This window comes from Salmo salar, chromosome ssa05 (genome assembly GCF_905237065.1).
Source record: "Salmo salar chromosome ssa05, Ssal_v3.1, whole genome shotgun sequence".
Lineage (NCBI taxonomy): Eukaryota > Metazoa > Chordata > Actinopteri > Salmoniformes > Salmonidae > Salmo > Salmo salar.
Window position 1 is genome coordinate 78,069,859 of NC_059446.1, and position 23,336 is coordinate 78,093,194.

The 23,336-nt window shown below is 46.4% G+C and overlaps 3 protein-coding genes and 1 long non-coding RNA gene across 5 annotated transcripts in view; 3 read left to right on the plus strand and 1 right to left on the minus strand.

Annotated features, from left to right (window-relative positions):
• The window catches only part of LOC106605874 (protein virilizer homolog), a 30,411-nt gene extending 25,496 nt beyond the window's left edge, over positions 1-4,915 (plus strand). Inside the window, 7 exon segments of the mRNA XM_045719014.1 lie at positions 11-165; positions 3,351-3,447; positions 3,532-3,695; positions 3,795-3,873; positions 3,875-4,145; positions 4,249-4,401; positions 4,556-4,915. Coding sequence (XP_045574970.1) covers positions 11-165; positions 3,351-3,447; positions 3,532-3,695; positions 3,795-3,873; positions 3,875-4,145; positions 4,249-4,401; positions 4,556-4,731 — 1,095 coding nt within the window. The 3' untranslated portion in view covers positions 4,732-4,915.
• An 88-nt stretch (positions 4,916-5,003) lies between these two features.
• LOC106605948 (RING finger protein 151) lies at positions 5,004-9,819 on the minus strand. Of its 2 annotated transcripts, none has more exons than XR_006769996.1 (7): positions 9,564-9,819; positions 8,063-8,272; positions 7,680-7,886; positions 7,412-7,551; positions 6,096-6,258; positions 5,791-5,911; positions 5,004-5,707 (listed from the first exon to the last, which is right to left on the minus strand). It is a non-coding gene; the product is annotated as an RING finger protein 151 (long non-coding RNA). The 2 variants fall into 2 exon arrangements; XR_006769995.1 differs by having other exon boundaries at positions 8,063-8,275.
• Positions 9,820-14,088: 4,269 nt separating this feature from the next.
• Positions 14,089-21,205, plus strand: LOC106570748 (fibrinogen silencer-binding protein). Its single transcript, XM_014143233.2, has 2 exons — positions 14,089-17,496; positions 20,364-21,205. The coding sequence occupies exons 1-2, from the start codon at positions 17,081-17,083 to the stop codon at positions 20,947-20,949; spliced, it is 1,002 nt and encodes a 333-aa protein (XP_013998708.2). The 5' UTR covers positions 14,089-17,080; the 3' UTR covers positions 20,950-21,205.
• Positions 17,081-20,949, plus strand: LOC106605941 (fibrinogen silencer-binding protein-like). Its single transcript, XM_014201946.2, has 2 exons — positions 17,081-17,496; positions 20,364-20,949. The coding sequence occupies exons 1-2, from the start codon at positions 17,081-17,083 to the stop codon at positions 20,947-20,949; spliced, it is 1,002 nt and encodes a 333-aa protein (XP_014057421.2).
• Positions 21,206-23,336: the final 2,131 nt, after the last annotated feature.

Below are 23,336 nucleotides of genomic sequence, written 5' to 3' on the forward strand. Positions count from 1 at the left end.
GTGTGTGTAGAAGCTGTGCAAGGAGGAGGATTCATTGGAGACCCTGTTGGAGAATGTGATTGGTCTACGACAGACGCTGGAGACCACCATGGACGCATCTTCTCCCCCTGAGACGGAGCCCACTCTACCCAACCCTGACACGCTATTGGCCCAGTTCAACCACAGGTTACCGCCCACTGACACTGTTGGCCCAATAGATACCGTTAAAGCTGCAATATGTAACTTTTTGGGCGAGCTGAACAAATTCACATAGAAATGTAAGGTATAGATCTGTCATTCTCACTGAACGCACATCTAGAAGGGGTAGATCTGTTATATGTGCGCTATTTTTATGCTTCCAGTTCTTAAATTTCATTTTTGCGTCTTTTACTTTCGGTTTTGCACACCAGCTTCAAACAGCAGAAACAGTCATGGAAGATATATTTCACTTAAGCAATAAGGCCCGAGGGGGTGTGGTATATGGCCAATATCAAATCAAAGTTTATTTGTCATATGTGCCGAATACAACAGTGAAATGCTTACTTACAGGCTCTAACCAATAGTGCAAAAAAAAAAGGTGTGTGTGTCTGTGTATGTGTGTTTAGGTAAGTAAAGAAATAAAACAACAGTAAAAAGACATTTGAAAATAACAGTAGCAAGGCTATATACAGACACCGGTTAGTCAGGCTTATTGAGGTAGTATGTACATGTGGGTATGGTTAAAGTGACTATGCATGTATGATGAACAGAGAGTAGCAGCAGCGTAAAAGAGGGGTTGGTAGAGGGGCACACAATGCAAATAGTCTGGGTAATTTGGTCCCATTTGGTTACCTGTTCAGGAGTCTTATGGCTTGGGGGTAAAAACTGTTGAGAAGCCTTTTTGTCCTAGACTTGGCACTGGTACCGCTTGCCATGCGGTAGTAGAGCGAACAGTCTATGACTGAGTTGGCTGGGGTCTTTGACAATTTTTAGGGCCTTCCTCTGACACCGCCTGGTGTAGAGGTCCTGGATGGCAGGCAGCTTTGCCCCAGTGATGTACTGGGCCGTACGCACTACCCTCTGAAGTGCCTTGCTGAGAAATTGCCATACCAGGCAGTGATGCAACCGGTCAGGATGCTCTCAATGTTGCAGCTGTAGAACCTTTTGAGGATCTCAGGACCCATGCCAAATATTTTTCGTTTCCTGAGGGGGAATAGGCTTTGTCGTTCCCTCTTCATGACTGTCTTGGTGTGTTTGGACCATTCTAGTTTGTTGTTGATGTGGACACCAAGGAATTTGAAGCTCTCAACCTGCTCCAATACAGCCCGGGCGATGAGAATGGGGGCGTGCTCGGTCCTCCTTTTCCTGTAGTCCACAATCATCTCCTTAGTCTTGGTTACGTTAAGGGATAGGTTGTTATTCTGGCACCACCCGGCCAGGTCTCTGACCTCCTCCCTATAGGCTGTCTCGTCGTTGGCAGTGGTCAGGCTGTTGTGTCGTCTGCAAACTTAATGATGGTGTTGGAGTCGTGCCTGACCATGCAGTCGTGGGTGAACAGGGAGTACAGGAGGGGACTGAGCACGCACCCCTGGGGTGCTCCAATGTTGAGGATCAGCGTGGCAGATGTGTTGCTACCTACCCTCACCACCTGGGGGCGGCCCGTCAGGAAGTCCAGGATCCAGTTGCAGAGGGAGGTGTTTAGTCCCAGGTTCCTTAGCTTAGTGATGAGCTTTGAGGGTACTATGGTGTTGAACGCTGAGCTGTAGTCAATGAATAGCATTCTCACATAGGTGTTCCTTTTGTCCAGGTGGGAAAGGGCAGTGTGGAGTGCAATAGAGATGGCATCATCTGTGGATCTGTTTGGGCGGTATGCAAATTGGAGTGGTCTAGGGTTTCTGGGATAATGGTGTTGATGTGAGCCATTACCAGCCTTTCAAAGCACTTCATGTCTACGGACATGAGTGCTACGGGTCTGTGGTCATTTAGGCAGGTTACCTTAGTGTTCTTGGGCACAGGGACTATGGTGGTCTGCTTGAAGCATGTTGGTATTACAGACTCAATCAGGGACATGTTGAAAATGTCAGTGAAGACACCTGCCAGTTGGTCAGCACATGCCCGGAGCACATGTCCATCTGGCCCCACAGCCTTGTGAATGTTGACCTGTTTAAAGGTCTTACTCACTTCGGCAACGGAGAGCGTGATCACACAGTCGTCCGGAACAGCTGATGCTCTCATGCATGCCTCAGTGTTGCTTGCCTCGAAGCGAGCATAGAAGTGATTTAGCTCGTCTGGTAGGCTCGTGTCACTGGGCAGCTCGCGGCTGTGCTTCCCTTTGTAGTCTGTAATAGTTTGCAAGCCCTGCCACATCTGACGAGCGTCGGAGCCGGTGTGGTATGATTCAATCTTAGCCCTGTATTGACGCTTTGCCTGTTTGATGGTTCGTCGCAGGGCATAGCGGGATTTCTTGTAAGCTTCCAGGTTAGAGTCCCGCACCTTGAAAGTGGCAGCTCTACCCTTTAGCTCAGTGCGAATGTTGCCTGTAATCCATGGCTTCTGGTTGGGGTATGTACGTACAGTCACTGGGGGGGATGACGTCCTCGATGCACTTATTGATAAAGCCAGTGACTGATGTGGTGTACTCCTCAATGTCATCAGAAGAATCCCGGAACATGTTCCAGTCTGTGATAGCAAAACAGTCCTGTAGTTTAGAACGGCTATGGGCTGTTCTTATGCACGACGCAACGTGGACGTGGAGTGCCTGGACACAGCCCTTAGCCGTGGTATATTGGCCATATCACAAACCCCCGTGGTGCCTTATTGCTATTATAAACTGGTTACCAACGTAATTAGAGCAGTATAAATAAGTGTTTGTCATATTCTGATGTACTACGGCTGTCAGCCAATCAGCATTCAGGGCTCAAACCACCCAGTTTATAATGCGGTTTAGATCTACACTATACTGCCTGTTTTGTCACATAAACAGAAATTAGGCGAACTATTAGAATTTTAGCTACCAGGAAATGACAGAGCGATTTCTGCATAGTGCACCTTTAACAAAAGTGCAATTTTAATCAACTGTTTTTTTCAATTATGCGCCTGTATGAACTCAATCTGTTTGGGGAATCTGGCTTGTCTTGAATGCCCCACTGACATGCTATGGACCCAGTTTTGACCCGAAGCTGTGTGTGTCCTGTTCTGACTGTCTGTGTGTCCTGTTCTAACTGTCTGTGTGTCCTGTTCTGACTGTCTGTGTGTCCTGTTCTGACTGTCTGTGTGTCCTGTTCTGACTGTCTGTGTGTCCTGTTCTGACTGTCTGTGTGTCCTGTTCTGACTGTCTGTGTGTCCTGTTCTGACTGTCTGTGTGTGTGTGTGTGTGTGTTTCTCTCCTGCAGGACGGTGTTTGTGTTGTCGGAGGTGTTGGATGAGCAGCTGAAGGCTCTGTGGTTCTCCCCCTTCCACACTGACGACATGGAGGCTGAACTAGACATGGTGAGACACCTGTGTTGTTTGAATGTGTGTGTCTCTTTCTGTCTGTCTGTGTGTGTGTGAGTAAACCTCTCTGTCTCTCTGTAGGTGAAGGTGGACCTGCTAGGCCTGGCCCAGGAGTGTTGTCCAGAGTTGGACCTGAAGTCAGAGCTGGAACGCTCCTTCCTGTCTGAGCCCTTGTCTCCCAGTCATACCAAAGCTAACAAGGGCTTCAGGCTGGGCAAGCACAAACACGAGACCTTCATCACCAGGTACACACACACACTTTGATCACCTTCAGGTACATAATGTGATTGTATGTGACCCACATGTTAACAAAGATGCCTGTGTCGTCCTCTTCCTCCCTGCAGTGGTAAGTCAGACTACATCGAGCCAGCTAAGAGAGCCCACATGATGGCTGCTCCTCGCGGTCGAGGTAGGGGGGGGCTTCGGGGGACAGCTCTGTCGCCCCCACGACATCTTCCGCCAGCGCAAACAGAACACTTCGCGCCCTCCCAGCATGCACGTGGATGACTTTGTGGCGGCAGAGTTTAAAGACGTTGGGACTCCCCTGGGCCTGTTGCCCCCCAAACGACCCCCAAAGAGCTCCCCCAAACCCCCCACCAGAGGCCTGTTCACTGGGAACAGAGGCAGGGCTGCCTTCCACAGCCAGCAGACACGCTTTTTCACCCCACCGCAGCCTAAAGGAGTGCTGCTGTCTGGTATGTTGACACACACACGAACATCGCTGTAAACTAACAAGTAGGTCTGTTGTCTTTTAAAGAACCATTGACTACCGTGTCTTCCCATCCCCCTCCCTTCTAGGTAACTATAATACCCGCCGTGAAGGTGGGCGAGGTGGCACGTCGTGGAGTGGTCCGTTGCCACCGGTTACCCACAGAGGAACGTACAGTGATGCAAGGGGCGGGCAGAGCAACTTCACACGCGGCCCCCTGCCCTCACGCCAGCAGCCTGCAGGTACACACACACATGCTCGTTTGCACACGTACATACTGTATAAACACACACACACACACACACACATATTCAGAGAACAACATGAATACAAGATAATACTTTCATGCACAATTACTGATGGTCACCCTTGTTCTTCTCGCTCCCTCTCTTCCAGGTGCATATCGCCTGGCTCCGCGGGACCGCGCCCCTCGAGGTCGTGGGGGTACAGGCCTGTCGTGGCTGAGTCAGGGAGGAGGAGGAGGGGGGAGGGGGTCCCAGGGGGGGAAGTTTAGCGGTGGGGGAGGCAGCGGAGGGGGGAGGGGACGACACGTTCGCTCCTTCACCAGGTAAACAAACCTGACCAATGACTGCAGCCCGTCACGGCGCTTAACGGACCAATTAGGAATAATGAGTACATCATCTCCATGGAAACGTGTCCTCTGTGGGATTCTATTGATGATGATGTGTGGAATTTGTTGTATGTTTTAGTTCTTTTACATTGTTGTTCAGACTCAATAAAGTTCTGTGATTGAGAGCGCTGTCTGGAGTAGTGTGTTCCTCACTGTGGTATGTTAGTATGGATGGAGTAAGACTATTGTACCTTAAGAGGACCAGAGATCAGAGGTGTTTCAGCAGACTTTATTTAGGATCTCAGCAGGCTGGTTTTCTCTTGAGTTGAAGCAATGTCACAGGTATCTGCCAATCATCAAGGGTGCGTTCAGGAGATGCCACACCAGATAAAATGTTTTGAGACGGTTAAATGAAGAAGGAATTGAGGACGTTAAAGCATTTTCTCTCATTTGTGCCTACTGAACATAACCCAGTACTGAACATAACCCAGTACTGAACATAACCCAGTACTGAACATAACCCAGTACTGAACATAACCCAGTACTGAACATAACCCAGTAACATTAGGAATGACCCCTCAGATGACGGTGACCTCTCTGCTCTTGATGCAGTCGAGGGTAAGGCTGCGGGGGCGGGCCTTACGTGACCCCTCCCCTGGCTGTGGGGAGGTAGGCGGGTATAAGGCTGGAGTGGGCAAAGCCGAGGGTAGTGATTGGGTAGAAGCCTGTGTTGGCCCCGCCCTCAGCAGGCCCCTGGTTGGGTGTTCTACTTGATGCTGGCTCCTAATTGTCCCGTCTTCTTGATGCAGTCCTCTGATTGGCTTGTCTCTGTTCCGCTGGCCCCTGAACGGCTGCAGGCTCCGGAGCATCTCCAGTAGCTCCCTCTTCTCTAGCTCCGCTTCTGCCAGCTCCTGTCTCCGCAGGCGCTCTGCCTCCAAGAGAGCCCGCACATCACACACCACCCTCGACACCTGGCCCTACACACACACACACAGGGATGTGTCATAACACACACACACACACATTCCTATAGGTAGTACATATTATAAGTGTGTGTCACCTTGAGGTCCTCCACCTCGCTCTTCAGCAGAGACTCTTTCTGCACCATGTGTCTCCTCTGAGAGTCCAGCCTCGACTCCATCTCACGCCTCACCTCCTCCACCTTACCCCACATCTCTGCCCTGCGACACACACAAACACACGTGTCACAATAAATCACAATATCTATTGAATAAAAGCAATGACGTCGCCCTTGAGGTTCTAGAATATTGTAAATATTGTAAACAGCTTTGTCAAGGATTTGTTAGGAACTACACAGATATAACATCCTAATATATCTCAATTCATCACCTCAAACACACAAACCTGAGCAGCTCCAATTCTATTCGTAGCTCCGCAACACAGTTGTGCTGTGATTGGTCTACAGAGAGGAGGGTGTGGCCACAGCCGCTAGGACACGCCCTGCTGCGGAACTCACACTCCAACAGGTGAGACTCCAGACCCCTCCTCTCCACCTGCACCGGACAACCTGGGGAGGTGGAGAGAGGAAAGAGGAGTTAAGGAGAGGGATACAGAAAGTAACAGAAAGACGAAGTAAGAGAGCAACACTTGAGACCTACTGAAAGTCTCTCACTGTCTTTCTCACCCCCAACCCCTTCCTCTACCCCGCTCCGCCTTCCTCTTCCTCGCTCCACCCCCCAACCCCTTCCTCTACCCCGGCACTCCCCCACTCAGAGATGCAGTAGCAAAAGGTCAAAGGAAGATTGAAGGATAAGAACTTATGTTTTTACATTTACATTTTTTACATTTTTAGTCATTTAGCAGACGCTCTTATCCAGAGCGACTTACAGTAGTGAATGCATACAATTCATGCATTTTTTGTACTGGCCCCCCGTGGGAATTGAACCCACAACCCTGGCGTTGCACACACCATGCTGGCGTTGCAAACACCATGCTCTACCAACTGAGCCACAGTGAAGACTGTTTTTAATCATGCAAATGAATGAAACACAATCCAATCCAATCCAATACCACACAAACGCAAACACCCTGATACCTACCGCACTGGTAACATATGTAGTCTCCACCTGCCAACAACAGGTCACAAACACGTGAGAGTTCATCTAATACCACCCCCCCATCCATCTGTTGCATTGCTCTCATCCTCTGGGTTTTTATTTTCTGAGTAGTTAGATGTTTCCCCTATACAGATCTAGGGGCTTTTATTTGCATTTCACTCATAATCGTAAAGGTTGGGATTTGGTTAAGGTAAAATGATCCTAGATCTGACCCAAAGAGCAACTGCTACCTGGAGCTAAGGTCATTGTTCATCCCAGCTGGGCTCTGTATGATGTCACCATGACAACTGGTCTACCACCTGCTCCCATCACACAGGTGTCATATCACTTCTGCTCCGTCTAAACTAAACACACTTGTAGTATACTATACATTTCTCTAATACACTCACACACACACACACACACACACACACACTGTATTGTAATACACTGTAATCAGTGGAGGCTGCTGAGGGGAGGATGGCATGGAGTCAATGAAATGGTATCAACCACATGGAAACCACATGTTTCTTACCATTCCATTGAATCCATTCCAGGCATTATCATGAGCCGTCCTCCCCTCAGCAGCCTCCACTGACTGTAATACACACAGAGCTGTAGTACCTGTGTAGGAGCAGGATATGAATGTGAATGGACACTCGTCCTCGTGTGTGTGAAGTGTCTCCAGGCAGCAGACGGCATCACAGCCCTGGTCAGAGTTAACACAACGGATCTGGAGCCTGGACAGGTCATTACGCATGTACCTAACAGACCAGACCAGACAGTGGTTGTTGGAATAACCATATTATAGTGTGTGTGTGTGTGTGTGTGTGAGTGTTTCTGCGTGAGTGTGTATGTGTCTGCGTGGGTGTTTCTGTGGGAGTGTGTGTACCTGTGCAGTGGTCTCAGAGTGCTGATGTCCAGTGGAAGTCTGTCCTCAGGGCAGGAGTGGTGGTGTATGAGCCAGGAGCTGATGCAGGCGTCGCAGTAGGCATGTTCACAAGGGGCCTGGAGGGGGCGCTCCAACACATCCCGACACACACAGCACAGAAGCCCCTCGTTCACGTACCCCACAAACCTCTCCAGGTCATAACCCATCCTACAGCACACACAGACATACACAGATCCATGCAGAGCAAAAACAGCCAGCCACCCATACAGCAGCATACAGCAGTGTTAACTTCCTCCTCAATGTTCCTGGTTTTCTCCGTTTTTGAGCCCCTCTGACTCTCCATTCTACTGGCATTCTATTTTACAGAATACACTGACCCTTACCTGAGACTGACAGACTCTCCTTCTCTCTTCCCTCAGTCCTTTCTTCCTCTTTGGACCTCTCTCCTCTCTCCACCTCTTCTTCTCTCTCCTGTCTCTGTAGTTTACCCTAGGTGAGGGTTTCTTCTGGCTCCTCCTCTATTTGCTCTCTCAGGGCCACGTCTCTGTGGTGAAGTCTCCCTAGCAACGGGGATCCTCTGCCCAGGCAGCCAGCTGCTGGATGAGACCGCAGACAGACAGTTACACACACACACACACACACACACACACACACACACACGTTAAGAGCAAGTGATGAAAGGAAGACTAGGCCTACTGTAAGTAATTCTGATTTATCTATTTGTTTTATTCAGACATTTTGGCAGGATACATCCCTTGGGATGAATCATTGTGTTCTACAGGGGGTCCTGATGAAGCAACAAACACATTAAAAGGCAGTTCCATTCAAACAGGAACATGGTATATCTACAAACATGTTTTCCCCCTCATCCCTTTCCCTCTCTGTCTTTTTGGATGTGGGATTATCATGGATTAGGCTCTCCTCTTCTCTGATTGGATTACAGACTCCATGACAACATCCCCACTGCACTCTTACCCCACAGCAGAAATCAAATAGCAACCCTGAAAGACTGAGTGAGAGAGAGATATTAGAGACACATATTTCCCTCAGATTACACAGACCCACAAAGAATTTGAAAACAAATCCAATTTTGATAAACTCCTATATCTACTGGGTGAAATACCACAATCTGCAATCCCAGCAGCAAGACTTGTGACCTGTTGCCACAAGAAAAGGGCAACCAATGAAGAACAAACAAAATATTTATGTTTATTTATTTTCCTTTTTATACTTTAACTATTTTCACATCATTACAACACTGTATATATACATGACATGACATTTGAAATGTCTTTATTCTTTTGGAACTTTTGTGTAAGTGTAATGTTCACTGTTATTTTTTTAATTGTTTATTTCACTTTTGTTTATTATCATTTTCACTTGCTTTGGCAATGTATGCATATTGTTCCCATGCCAATAAAGCCCTTAAATTGAATTGAAATTGAATTGAGAGAGACAAAGAGAGAGAGAGAGAGAGAGAGAGAGAGAGAGATGTCAACCAAATAGGCAATAAACAAAGAGATATCATAGTGATGATGATGAAATCGCCACCACATGTCAGCAACACCATAGGATATAAAGCCTAGCTCTCTAGCCTACAGCCCACTACTTATACCATAGCCATCGACTATGTGCTTTCAATACACATTTTTAATATCATGCATTATGACAATATGGAAAATATAAACTCTAGTGTAACTCAATAGCAGTTTATGCATTTCGGTAAAACTTCTGTATTCTGCGATGTTGAATATCAATTCTGCATGCAGCAACATTCTGACCAGTACCTGCTTTTTAGTGTGTGGGGTTTAGCAGAAATGCTTGCCAGGATGTAATTTATTTGACCATTTATTTGACTTTTATTTTCTAGAGTAGTTTACTTACCACCAGGGCTCAGTCCATGACAGATGACATCTCAATCGGAATCATCATTTAATTCCGCAAACTCCTTCAAATTGACGTGGCATTTTATAACACAAATATCCATGCAATGAGTCTGAACGGCCTACTGTAGGCCTACTGTAGGGCAGGTAGCCTATTATCGTAAATCGGTGAAGTTAACCATGGCATCAACTGACGAAAATCTGATTATTTAGAAGTCAAAATGTACACTCGTTTTACCTCTACCGGCACGACACCGGCTGACAGCGGCAGATTGTGCTTCTTATTAACGCAAGACGACCGAACTAGAGCAAACTCCACCGTTTGGGGCCGCGGGAGTAGAAAACGAGTGCACTCACTAACACTGGACTCCGCCCCTCTACGTAACACGTAGCCAATAGCAGTTTACGCCACTTTAGCGGGAGAATTCATTTCTGAAGAGTTGTGTATCATTGTTTTCTTGTAACTAACTGTAAAGCAGAGGTTTGCTTGACTAAACAGGTATGTATGAAACACACATTTATGCCTTATGTTATCTTTCCAACATATTGTCACAAGCTAGTTGGTTGTTATAGACGATGAGATGAAAAGGTTGAAATGTTCAAGGTAGCTGCACTAATTTGGGCTAACTAGCTACACTAACGTTAGCTAACAGTTAACGTAATGTATCTATCTGAACTAACAATGACTTGTATAAACTAATCATTGGTATAAACCCATACATCTCATTGATCTGAACTAACTATTCAAGGGCCATGTACACTGAATGGAAGTAATATATAGCTATGTTATGTAAAACTGTTATTTAACTAGCTGCCTTTTACTAATCAGCTGCTTACTAGAACATTGATTAGTTAGTTAGGTAGCTAGCTGAATAAGGTGTTACAGTAGGGTACAAAAGCCTGCATACCCAGGACCACTAGTACTTGTTCTCCAGGGGGCTCAGGGTTGGCCACCCCTACCCATAAGCCCTCTTATAGATATGAAATGATTTGATCAAATATTACAAACATCCCCTCACACAGACAGGATGCGTCGCTCAGGGGCCCCCAGCCAGGTCTTTGGTAACATGGCGAAGAAGCCCCGGTTCGTCCCTCCAGGAGCCTCACTGGCTGGTCCTCCTGATCCCCCTGTGGGTACCCTGCTTGAACTGGAGCCTCTGGCCCCTAAACTCGCCCTGGGAAACGTGCTCAACAAGGTGAACACACGGTCCACTTCACTTTCATCCTTAGCCACAAATGTGACCCCTATTACTATTGTAGTAATTAACTAAGCATAGGAGTCATATTGGAGCTACTTCTCTCTAGCCGATGTAAGACCTTTAACAAATGAATATTCACAAGGCCGCAGGGCCTGACAGATTACCAGGATGCGTACTCAGAGCATGCACTGACCGGCTGGGAAGTGTCTAAACTGACATTTTCAACCTATTCCTGACCCAGTCTGTAATACCTACATGTTTACCGACATAACGGTGATAGGCCTGATCACCGACAACAATGAGACATCCTATAGGGAGGAGGTCAGAGACAACAACCTCTCCCTCAATGTCAGCAAGACACAGGAGCTGATGGTAGACAACAGGAAACGGAGGGCCGAGCACACCCACATTCACATCGTCAGGGCTGTATTGGAGGGGCTGCATCACTGCTTGGTATGGCAACTGCTTGGTATCCGACCGCATGGCACTACAGAGGGTAGTGGATACGACCCAGTACATCACTGGGGCCGAGCTCCCTGCCATCAAGGACCTCTATGCCAGGCGGTGTCAGAGGAAGGCCCTAAAAATGTTCAGACTCCAGCCACCCAAATCATCGACTGTTCTCTCTGCTACCGTACGGCAAGCACTACCAATGCACCAACAGGACCCTGAACAGCTTCTAGCCCCAAGCCATAAGACTGCTAAATAGTTAGTTTAAAAAAAGTTCAATGGTTTACATTTACATTGTAGTCATTTAGCAGACACTCTTATCCAGAGCTACTTAGTGCATCCATCTTCAGATAGCTAGGTGGAACAACCACACATCTCAGTCATAGTAAGTACATTCGTCCTCAAAGTAGCTATCAGCAAAGTCAGAGCTAGTAGGGGGGTGTTAGTTAACGAAAGGCTTTTTTTGTTGTCAACGTCTCGTTACTCATTGTGTATCTATTTTATTATTACGTGTTTTTTCTATTATTTCTCTGTTGTGAAGTAAACATTTCACTGTTAGTCCAGACCTGTTGTTTACGAAGCATATGACATAACATTTGAATTGATTTGACTTCATCTAAGACTGTGTAAAGGGTTTCACTCATACTGCGACATGTGGACCTTCTCAGACCTATCTAACAGTTCTCCTTCCTTGCAGGTCCAGAGGAGCCTCTCAGCCCCTGCACCGCCCCTTGCCCTGCCTGTGAAGGCCTTCAGCCTGGCTAAGAGCAGCCCCCAAGCTCCAGGCCTGTCCAGAGCTCTAGCCAGGGTGCTGGGTGCAGCAGACGGTAAGAAGAACGAGCTAGAGCCTGAAGACCCTTCCTTTACAGAGGAGAACACTGGAGACCCAGCTGGTGAGTCAGACATGGGAGGTGGGGTGGGTTGTGGTGGTGGCACAGTAAACGTTGCCATTGAAACCAGGTATTCCTGGTGTAGATCTAATTAATTTAAATGTGGAGCAGTACTTCTGGTAAGCTTTGGATTTACTCTCTGTATGTCAAAAGCAGAAATCCTGGTGATGAAAATCACTGATTATAAGCAACAAAGTTACTACTAACCAATGATGATGGTAAGAAGTCAGGAACATTTGGTGTGCCATAAGCGAAATGCAGTTAATTAACTATGTAGCATATATTGTTTACATTTCACTGCTGTTGCTAAAGATGTTCGGAAACAATGTTTGAGAGATGCTGGGATTTTGTATAGGTTAACGATTGAGTTTAAGACCCAAAAAGGTGAGGCACGGGTAGAAACTGTATTTTGCCTAATAAAATAGGGATTTTTTTTAAGCAGGCAAGTCAATTCAGAACATACAGTGCCTTCAGAAAGTATTCAGACCCCTTGACTTTTTCCTCACTTTGTTACGTTACAGCCTTATTCTAAAATGGATGAAATAAAAACAAATCCTCATCAATCTACACACAATACCCCTTAATGACAAACTGAAAACAGGTTTTTCAAACATTTTCTAAATTTATTCAAAATTTAAAACCGATACTTTATTTACATAAGTATTCAGACCCTTTGCTATGAGATTCGAAATTGAGCTCAGGTCCATCCTGTTTCCATTGAGCATCCTTGAGATGTTTCTACAACTTGGAGTCCACCTGTGGTAAATTCAGTTGATTGGACATGATTTAGAAAGGCACACGCCTGTCTATGTAAGGTCCCACGGTCAAAGGAATTGTCCATAGAGCTCCGAGACAGGATTGTGTCGAGGCACAGATCTAGAGAAGGGTACCAAAACATTTCTGCAGCATTGAAGGTCCCCAAGTACACAGTGGCCTCCATCATTCTTAAATGGAAGAACTTTGGAACCCTCAAAACTCTTCCTAGAGCTAGCCACCCGGCTAAACTGAGCAATCGGGGGAGAAGGGCCTTGGTCAAGGAGGTGACCAAGAACCTAAAGATTACTCTGACAAAAGGCCAGAGTTCCTCTGTGGAGATGGGAGAACCTTCCAGAGGGACAACCATCTCTCAGGCCTGTATGGTAGAGTGGCCAGACAGAAGCCATTCCTCAGTAAAAGGCACATGACAGCCCGTTTGGAGTTTGCCAAAAGGCACCTAGAGATTCTCAGACCAGGAGAAACAAGATTCTCTGATCTGATGAAACTAAGATTGAACTCTTTGGCCTGAATGCCAAGTGTCACGTCTGGAGAATACCTGGCACCATCCCTACAGTGAAGCATGGTGGTGGCAGCATCATGCAGTGGGGATGTTTTTCAGCGGCAGGGACTGGGAGACTAGTCAGGATCGAGGCAAAGATGAACTGAGCAGAGAGGTCCTTGTTGAAAACCTGCTCCAGAGCTCTCGGGACGTCAGACTGGGGTGAAGGTTCACCTTCCAACAGGACAACGACCCTAAGCACAAAGCCAAGACAACGCAGGAGTGACTTTGGGACATGTCTCTGAATGTCCCTTGAGTGGCCCTGCCAGAGCCCGGACTTGAACCTGATCGAGCATCTCTGGAGAGACCTGAAAATAGCTGTGCAGCGACGCTCCCCATCCAACCTGACAGAGCCTGAGAGGATCTGCAGAGAAAAATGGGAGAAACTCTCCAAATACAGGTGTGCCAAGCTTGTAGCGTCATACCCAACAAGCCTTGAGGCTGTAATCGCTGCCAAAGGTGCTTCAACAAAGTACTGAGTAAAGGGTCTGAATACTTATGTAAATGTAATTTTTTTTTACTGAAATATAAATCTAAATTAGCAAACATTTCTCAAAACCTGTTTTTGCTTTCTCATTATGGGGTATTGTGTGTAGATTGATGAGGAGAAAAAAGTGATTTCATCAATTTTACATTAAGGCTGTAACATAACAAAATGTTGAAAAAGTCAAGAGGTCTGAATACTTTCCGAATGCACTGTATGCTTATTTACAATGACGGCCTAGCAAGAGGCAAAAAGGCTAAACTTTCCAGTTTGAGTGTGTTTTGCAGCTTGTTCCAGACGCTAGCTGGAGCGAACTGAAAAGAGCAGCGACCCAGGGATGTGTGCGCTTTGGGGACCTCTAACAGAATGTGACTGGCAGAACGGGTGCTGTATATATATTTGTATTGTTTTATTTAACCTTTATTTAGCTAGTCAGTTAAGAACAAATTGATATTTTACAATGATGGACTACCCCGGCCAAGCCCTCCCCTAACCCGGACGACACTGGACCAATTTGTGCGCCGCCCTATGGGATTCCCGATCACGGCCGGTTGTGATACAGCCCGGGATCGAACCAGGGTCTGTAGTGCCTCTAGCACTGAGATGCAGTACCTTAGACCGCTGCACCACTCGGTAGGGTTGCAGTAGGTATCTCAGATAGGGGGGAGTGAGGGTTTTTATAAATAAGCATCAACCTGTGGGCCTTGCACCGGGTATACAGAGACGGCCAGTTTACAGAGTGCCGTGATGTGTCCTATAAGGAGCATTGTTGGCAAATCTGAAGGCCGACAGGTAAAGAACATCTAGCTGCTTGAGAGTACCCTTACCTGCTGATCTATACATTTCTTCTCCGTAATTTAGCATGGGTAGGATGGTCATCTGAATCAGGGTTAGTTTGGCAGCTGGGTGAAAGATGAGTGATTACGATATAGGAAAACAAGTCTAGATTTAACCTTTGGGTTATTTCCAATGTGGTCCTTGATGTAAAAGACAGGATAAGATGCTACGACCTCCGACAAGACATCAAACATGCAAAAGGACAATATAGGAGGAAGGTGGAATCCTATTACATCGGCTCCGACGCTCGTCGTATTTGGCAGGGCTTGCACACGATAACAGATTACCTAGGGAAACAGCCACGAGTTGTGTAGCGATGCAGAACTCCCAAACAAGCCCAATGCCTTCCGTGAAAGCCCCTGTTTTTCCAGATGACTGTGATCTCGCTCTCCGTAGCCGATGTGAGTAAAACGTTTAAACAGGTTCACAATCACAAGGCCGGAATACCAGAGCGTGTTCATCAAAGCATGGCAGACCAGCTGGCAAGTGTCTTTACAGAAATGTTCAATCTCTCCTTGTCCCAGACTGTAATGCCAACATGTTTCAACGCACCACCATTGTCCCTGTTCCCGAGATCTCCAAGGTAACCTGCCGAAATGACTGTAGTCATGTGGCACTCACATCTGTAATTATGAAGTCCAAGGCTGGTCATGACACATATCAACACCATCATCCCAGACACCCTAAACCCACTCCAATTCACATACCATCCCAACAGATCCACAATCACTGCCCTCTTCCACCTGGACAAGAGAAATAACTGACAATGCTGTTCATAGACTACAGCTCAGTGTGCAACACCATAGTCCCTCCAAGCTCCTCACCAAGCTAGGGACCCTGGGACTGAACCCCTCCCTCTGCAACTTAACCACAAAGCGCTACAGAGGTTGGTGCGGCAACCCAGTGCATCACTGGGGCCATGCTCCCTACCATCCAGGACCTCTATATCAGGCGGTATCAGAGGTAGCACTGAAAAATTGCCAAAGACTCCAGCCACCAGTTTACTCTGCTACCGTCTGGCAAACGGTATTGGATCACCAGCTCTCGGACCAACAGGCCCAGTTAAAAAGCTGTTCATTTTTGTCAGCCTGATTTAGGCCTTTGCCGATACTCGTTGGTGTATTTTAATTATGACTACAAATTCAAAGTATTTTTAATTTGCAAACCCTAACGTGTGCCTGGACTTGTAATCTTTTATGCCATGTAACACCTATTTGTGGTTATAATTTTTCCTTAAAACCAAGATAATGTATATGCTGCTTTAGAAAGGAAATGCAGCAAACCAACATCGCCTTTCTAAGGTGAGCGACACTTAGTCTATCCATTTAGGACTGGCAGGGATGAATTTAATGCTCTGACTTGGGCTTCAGTGAAACAAACACACACTGAATGAAGCCTAGCCAACTGTAACAAGCCTACGTTTTAATGACAGCAGGTCCAGCATTATGCAAATGAGCCTGGGTAGTGCAGCGGCAGCGCGAGGCAGATTAGAGCTGTGCCTGGGATCAGTGAGCACACGCGCTCTGTCCCCCCTCCCTCTAAGAGCAACTAGTGCCTCTGTCTGTCTCCTCTCCTTTCTCCGCTTTTCACTAGTTTTTCCCTCATTCTGTTGTTCCCGTCCGCGGATGATTCGTGTGTTTCTCTTTGAGAAGCAGCTCTGATTTTCCTTTGTGTCCATTTTTTTTTAATCGCGCATTCGCACGGACTCGCGCTGCGCGCACACCGCTCCGGTTAAACCAGCGCCGTTTCCTCTTTTCTAGTTAAACGGAAATAAGAATAAAGAAAATGCATCTTTACAATTTCAGCGGTATTTCCCCATCTAAGCACACATATTCCCCCCGTATGTTAGTATTTGGTGTATAGCAGTTAGAACGAGCGCTGGTTTGAGGTTTAGAGAGACCGGGCTGTAAGTAGGTCGGGCTGGGTTTAAGCGGCTTTAGCCTGCGTCAGCCTAAGCTGGGAGGAATTCACCCAAAGCCCTCCGCGGTAGGCGGGGGCCTAAACGAGGCTGGCCTAGTTAAGCCTGATTCTTATTGTTGCCCGTGTGTGTTGTGTAACACAGAGCAGAGAAGACCTCAGATGAGAGAGAGTACATGCGTTAGACAGAGACTGTTTGATTGAGAATTCATGAAGGGGGAGAAAAAAGAGGGACAAGGAAGAGAGTGAGTGAGAGTTAAACCAGTATTAGCCTGAGCCTCATCACGGAACAGAAAGAAAAGGGAGGTAGAGAACCAGACCAAATCTCAAAAGAAGGAGAGGAAAAGAAGCGAGATATTGTGTTGAGTTAGTGCTGGTGTCTAGGCCTGGCTCGGTCCAGTCTGGTTCCCTGGGCTATGTTCTAAGATGGCGTCTGGGTCCGTCTACATGTCGTCCAGTATGGTGGGTAAGGCTCGCTCCTCCAACTTCACCCTGTCTGAGAAACTGGACCTGCTGAAGCTGGTCCGCCCACACATTCGCATCCTGGAGGAGCACACCAACAAGCACGCTGTCATCGTGGACAAGAACAAGTGCTGGGACACAGTGTCTGAGCAGTACAACGTCCTGGGGGGGGACAGGCCCCCCCGCACTGCCCAGGGCCTACGCACCCTCTACAAGAGGCTGAAGGAGTCGGCCAAACAGGAAGTGATGCAACGGAGACACGCCCAGCCAGAGTACAGAGGAAGTATATCTGAACCAACCAGGAGAGTGATGGAGATGATACCTCACCTTTTCCATCACGGAGCTATCCACCATGATAAAGACCCAGCGACGATGCACAGGTGACACACACACACACACACACAGGCTGCTCTGTAGAGCTCTACGAGAGGGGAGGGGCTGCTCTACTAGTAATTAGAGGGGAGGGACTGCTCTGTAGAGCTCTACTAGTAATTAGAGGAGAGGGGCTGCTCTGTAGAGCTCTACTAGTAATTAGAGGAGAGGGGCTGCTCTGTAGAGCTCTACTAGTAATTAGAGGAGAGGAGAGGGGCTGCTCTGTAGAGCTCTACTAGTAATTAGAGGAGAGGGGCTGCTCTGTAGAGCTCTACTAGTAATTAGAGGAGATGGGCTGCTCTGTAGAGCTCTACTAGTAATTAGAGGAGAGGGGAGGGGCTGCTCTGTAGAGCTCTACTAGTAATTAGAGGAGAGGGGCTGCTCTGTAGAGCTCTACTAGTAAGTAGAGGAGAGGAGAGGGGAGGGACTGCTCTGTAGAGCTCTACTAGTAATTAGAGGGGAGGGGCTGCTCTGTAGAGCTCTACTAGTAATGAGAGGGGAGGGGCTGCTCTGTAGAGCTCTACTAGTAATTAGAGGAGCGGGGCTGCTCTGTAGAGCTCTACTAGTAATGAGAGGGGAGGGGCTGCTCTGTAGAGCTCTACTAGTAATTAGAGGGGAGGGGCTGCTCTGTAGAGCTCTACTAGTAATTAGAGGGGAGGGGGCTGCTCTGTAGAGCTCTACTAGTAATTAGAGGGGAGGGGGCTGCTCTGTAGAGCTCTACTAGTAATTAGAGGAGCGGGGCTGCTCTGTAGAGCTCTACTAGTAATTAGAGGAGCGGGGCTGCTCTGTAGAGCTCTACTAGTAATTAGAGGAGCGGGGCTGCTCTGTAGAGCTCTACTAGTAATGCGAGGGGAGGGGCTTCTCTGTAGAGCTATACCAGTAATTAGAGGAGAGGGGAGGGGCTGCTCTGTAGAGCTCTACTAGTAATTAGAGGAGAGGGGAGGGTCTGCTCTGTAGAACTGAACACAGAGCTAACCTCAATCAGTTTACACATGCACACACTCCTCATGCTCACACTCTTGACCTCAGAACAGCCTCAATTCGTCAGGGCATGGACTCTACAAGGTGTTCCACAGGGATTATGGACCGTAGTTGTGTCTGGTTGACTGGATGTCCTTTGGGTGGTGGACCATTATTGACACACACGGGAAACTGTTGAGCGTGAAATACCCAGCAGCATTGCAGTTCTTGACACATACAGGTGCACCTGGCACCTACTACCATACCCCGTTCAAAGGTTCTTACATTTTATGTCTTGCCCATTCATCCTCTGAATGGCACACATTCTCAATTGTCTCAAGGCTTTAAAATCCTTCTTTAACCTGTCTCCTCCCTTTCATCTACACTGATTTCAGGTGGATTTAAAAAATGTCATCAATAAGGGATCATAGTTTTCACCTGGATTCACCTGCTTAGTCTGTCATCGAAAGAGCATTTGTTCTTAATGTTTTGTATACTCAGTGTATAATTTATTATTATATGATAGTTCCAGCTTTAACTGAGACAACAAGCACAATATGAGTTTACAGCACCTTACACGTCATGTTTACAGCACCTTACACGTCACGTTTACAGCACCTTACACGTCATGTTTACAGCACCTTACACGTCACGTTTACAGCACCTTACACGTCACGTTTACAGCACCTTACACGTCACGTTTACAGCACCTTACACGTCACGTTTACAGCACCTTACACGTCACGTTTACAGCACCTTACACGTCACGTTTACAGCACCTTACACGTCATGTTTACAGCACCTTACACGTCACGTTTACAGCACCTTACACGTCACGTTTACAGCACCTTACACGTCATGTTTACAGCACCTTACACGTCACGTTTACAGCACCTTACACGTCACGTTTACAGCACCTTACACGTCACGTTTACAGCACCTTACACGTCACGTTTACAGCACCTTACACGTCATGTTTACAGCACCTTACACGTCATGTTTACAGCACCTTACACGTCACGTTTACAGCACCTTACACGTCACGTTTACAGCACCTTACACGTCATGTTTACAGCACCTTACACGTCACGTTTACAGCACCTTACACGTCACGTTTACAGCACCTTACACGTCACGTTTACAGCACCTTACACGTCACGTTTACAGCACCTTACACGTCACGTTTACAGCACCTTACACGTCACGTTTACAGCACCTTACACGTCACGTTTACAGCACCTTACACGTCACGTTTACACATCACCCCATTCACTCTGTCCAGTTCGAAATATATTTGAGTTGTGGAGACGAGTCTATCAAACCCGCTTTTCAAGAGGCATAAAGTCAACAATCTGGTCAATTCACATTTTAAACGTAGGAGAGGTATTAGCCCACAGTAGGAGAATGCATTCTTTAGTAAAGTATGAGATGGTCATGAAAAGGGTTTTAAGAAGAATGTTTTTGACCGTCCCGAAGACCGGTTGTGTTTCTACACACCCGGTCTTCTTCACCTGCATTTCTTGCTGTTTGGGGTTTTAGGCTGGGTTTCTGTACAGCACTTTGAGATATCAGCTGATGTAAGAAGGGCTATATAAATACATTTGATTGATTGAATACTCTCAATTCCCCCACCTAGTGCCACTTATACATGTATGGCTGTAGTAATAAAGCTGTATTCTTTTCCATATTGTCTCTGTAGGATGATGTATAATAACGATACAGTAATAAAGCTGTATTATACTGTTAATCTACAGGGTGATGTATAATAACGATACAGTAATAAAGCTGTATTATACTGTATATCTGCAGGGTGATGTATAATAAGATACAGTAATAAAGCTGTATTATACTGTATATCTGCAGGGTGATGTATAATGAAACACTAATAAAGCTGTATTATACTGTTTATCTGCAGGATGATGTATAAGCATGACTCTCCCATGGAGCAACCTGGCAGCAGCTCTTCCCTCCCAGACTACCCATCAAACCCCGTCACCCACCACCTGGACCAGGATGTGGTCAGGCTGGACCAGGATGTGGTCAGGCTGGACCAGGATGTGGTCAGGCTGGACCAGGATGTGGACGTGAAGCCTCCGCCAGACCTGACCATCCTCTCCACGCGTGTGGGGGTGGTGCTAGGAGAGGGGGCGGAGGAGGAAGATGAGTTGGGCAGTGTCCATGGTTATGACGGCTCCCTCTCTCCCTGCCCATCCTCCGTCGTCCTGCCCCTCTCCACCTCACCCGTTCCACTGCAACGTGACCTTTACCCTCATGACCACTACCCCCGCCGTGACCCTGACAGGCTCCGTCCCCTTCAGCTGGCCAAGGAGGAGCACGAGCAGGTCATGACCAATCACAGAAAGATGGGCGTATACCTGGAGGAGAAGAGGGAGGGGCTAAAGAGGAAGCAGGAATTGGAGGAGGAGCTTCTGAGAGCAAAAATCAAAGTAGAGAAACTGAGGGCAGCCAGGCTGAGGCATGGACTTCCACTGCCCCTATAACTAACACACCCATGGCCTGACTGGACTGACCATGTGGAACTCAGGAGGATGCTCTGAATTGTTTGTATTTCTGTGTTGAATGTTTAGCGTGTGGAAGAGGGGTTTGGTCTGACAAATAATGTTTGTGTGATGAACAGTGACTTTGAGGGAGGATTTAAAGGTCCAATGCAGCCTTCTCTATCTCAATATGAAATCATGTCTGGGTAACAAACAACCTTACTGTGATTGTTTTCCATTAAAATGGTCAAAAAGAAACAAATAGATTCTTTGCAAAGTTCAATTTCTCAAGTAAGAATTTTGCTAGGATTGTCTGCGAGTCGTCTGAGTGGGGAGGGGAAAACTGAAAACAAATGGTTATTGGCAGAACAGTTTGGAACTCTCTTTCTTATTGGTCTATTAACACATTTATGGTGATGTCACCAGGCAGGCCCAAACTCCATCCCACCAAAACAGGCTGAAATTTCATACGCTAAAAAGGCATTATCATAATTTTAACAATTTCACAGTATTCCAATCTCATAGTGTGGGAATATACAGTACCAGTCAAAAGTTTGGACACACCTACTAATTCAATTGTACTATTTTCTACATTGTAGAGTAATAGTTTTGATGACTTCACTATGAAATAACACATATTTGAATAAAATAAAAAAAACATATATTGCACCAACATTTTTTCAACAAATCTAAATATATTTTATATTCTTCGAAGTAGCCACCCTTTTGTCTTGATGACAGCTTTGCACTATCTTGGCATTATCTCAACCAGCTTCATGAGGAATGCTTTTCCAACAGACTTAAAGGAGTTCCCACAAATGCTTACCACTTGTTGGCTGCTTTTCCTCCACTCTGCAGTCCAACTCATCCCAAACCATCTCAATTGGGTTGAGGTCGGGTGATTGTGGAGGCCAGGTCAGCTGATGCTGCACCATCACTCTCCTTCTTGGTCAAATAGCCCTTACACAGCCTGGAGGTGTGTTTTAGGTCATTGTCCTGTTGAAATACTAATGATAGTCCCACTAAGCGCAAACCAGATGGGATGGCGTATCGCTGCAGAATGCTGTGGTAACCATGCTGGTGAAGTGTGCCTTGAATTCGAAATAAATCACAGATAGTGTCATGAGCAAAGCACCATCACACCTCCTCCTCCATGCTTCACGGTGGGAACCACACATGCGGAGATCATCTGTTCACCTACTCTGCGTCTCACAAAGACATGGCGGTTGGAACCAAAAATCTCACATTTGGAATCAGACCAAAGGACATATTTCCACCTGTCTAATGTCCATTGCTTGTGTTTCTTGGCCCAAAAAAGTATCTTCTTATTGGTGTCCTTTAGTAGTGGTTTCTTTGCAGCAATTTGACCATGAAGACCTGATTCAGGCAATCTCCTCTGAACAGTTGATGTTGAGATGTGTCTGTTACTTGAACTCTGAAGCATTTATTTGGGTTGCAATTTCTGAGGCTGGTAACTAATTAACTTCTCCTCTGCAACCGAGGTAACTCTGGGTCTTCCTTTCCTGTGGCGGTCCTCATGAGAGCCAGTTTCATCATAGCGCTTGATGGTTTTTGCGACTGCACTTGAAGAAACTTTAAAAGTTCTTAATGTTCCCTATTAACTGACCTTCATGTCTTAAAGTAATGATGGACTGTCGTTTCTCTTTGCTTATTTGAGCTGTTCTTGCCATAATATGGACTTGGTCTTTTACCAAATAGGGCTATCTTCTGTATACCACCCCTACCTTGTCACAACACAACTGATTGGCTCAAACGCAATAAGAAGGAAATAAATGTTTTAACAAGGCACACCTGTTAATGGAAATGCATTCCAGGTGACTACCTCATGAAGCTGGTTGAGAGAATGCCAAGTGTGTGTGAAGCTGTCATCAAGGCAAAGGGTGTCTCCTTTTGAAGAATTGAAAATATATTTTGATTTGTTTAACACTTTTTTGGTTACTACATGATTCCATATGTGTTATTTCATAGTTTTGATGTCTTCGCTATTGTTCTACAGTGTAGAAAATAGCAAAAATAAAGAAAAACCATTGAATGAGTAGGTGTGTCCAAACTTTTGACTGGTACTGTATATAAAACACAGGAAAATCTAGTTTTTGACTACACTGGGCCTTTTGAACAGTGTATTTGCGTAAGGAAGTGTGTGTTTTGAGTGAGGATTAAAAACGGTGTGTTTGCGTGTGGAACGGTGTGTGTGGTGACTACTGTTGAGCTATGACTGGAGCAAAAGACAATACAGATCTCTGCTTTTGTCAGACGAGAGGCGCTACAATCACTGGTTTTAAAACTGGTACTATTTTGACTGGTTTCATTTGGTTCAAAACCCTGTGTTGCTTTACCATCCCATTAGGAGGGAAGATGATAGATGATGA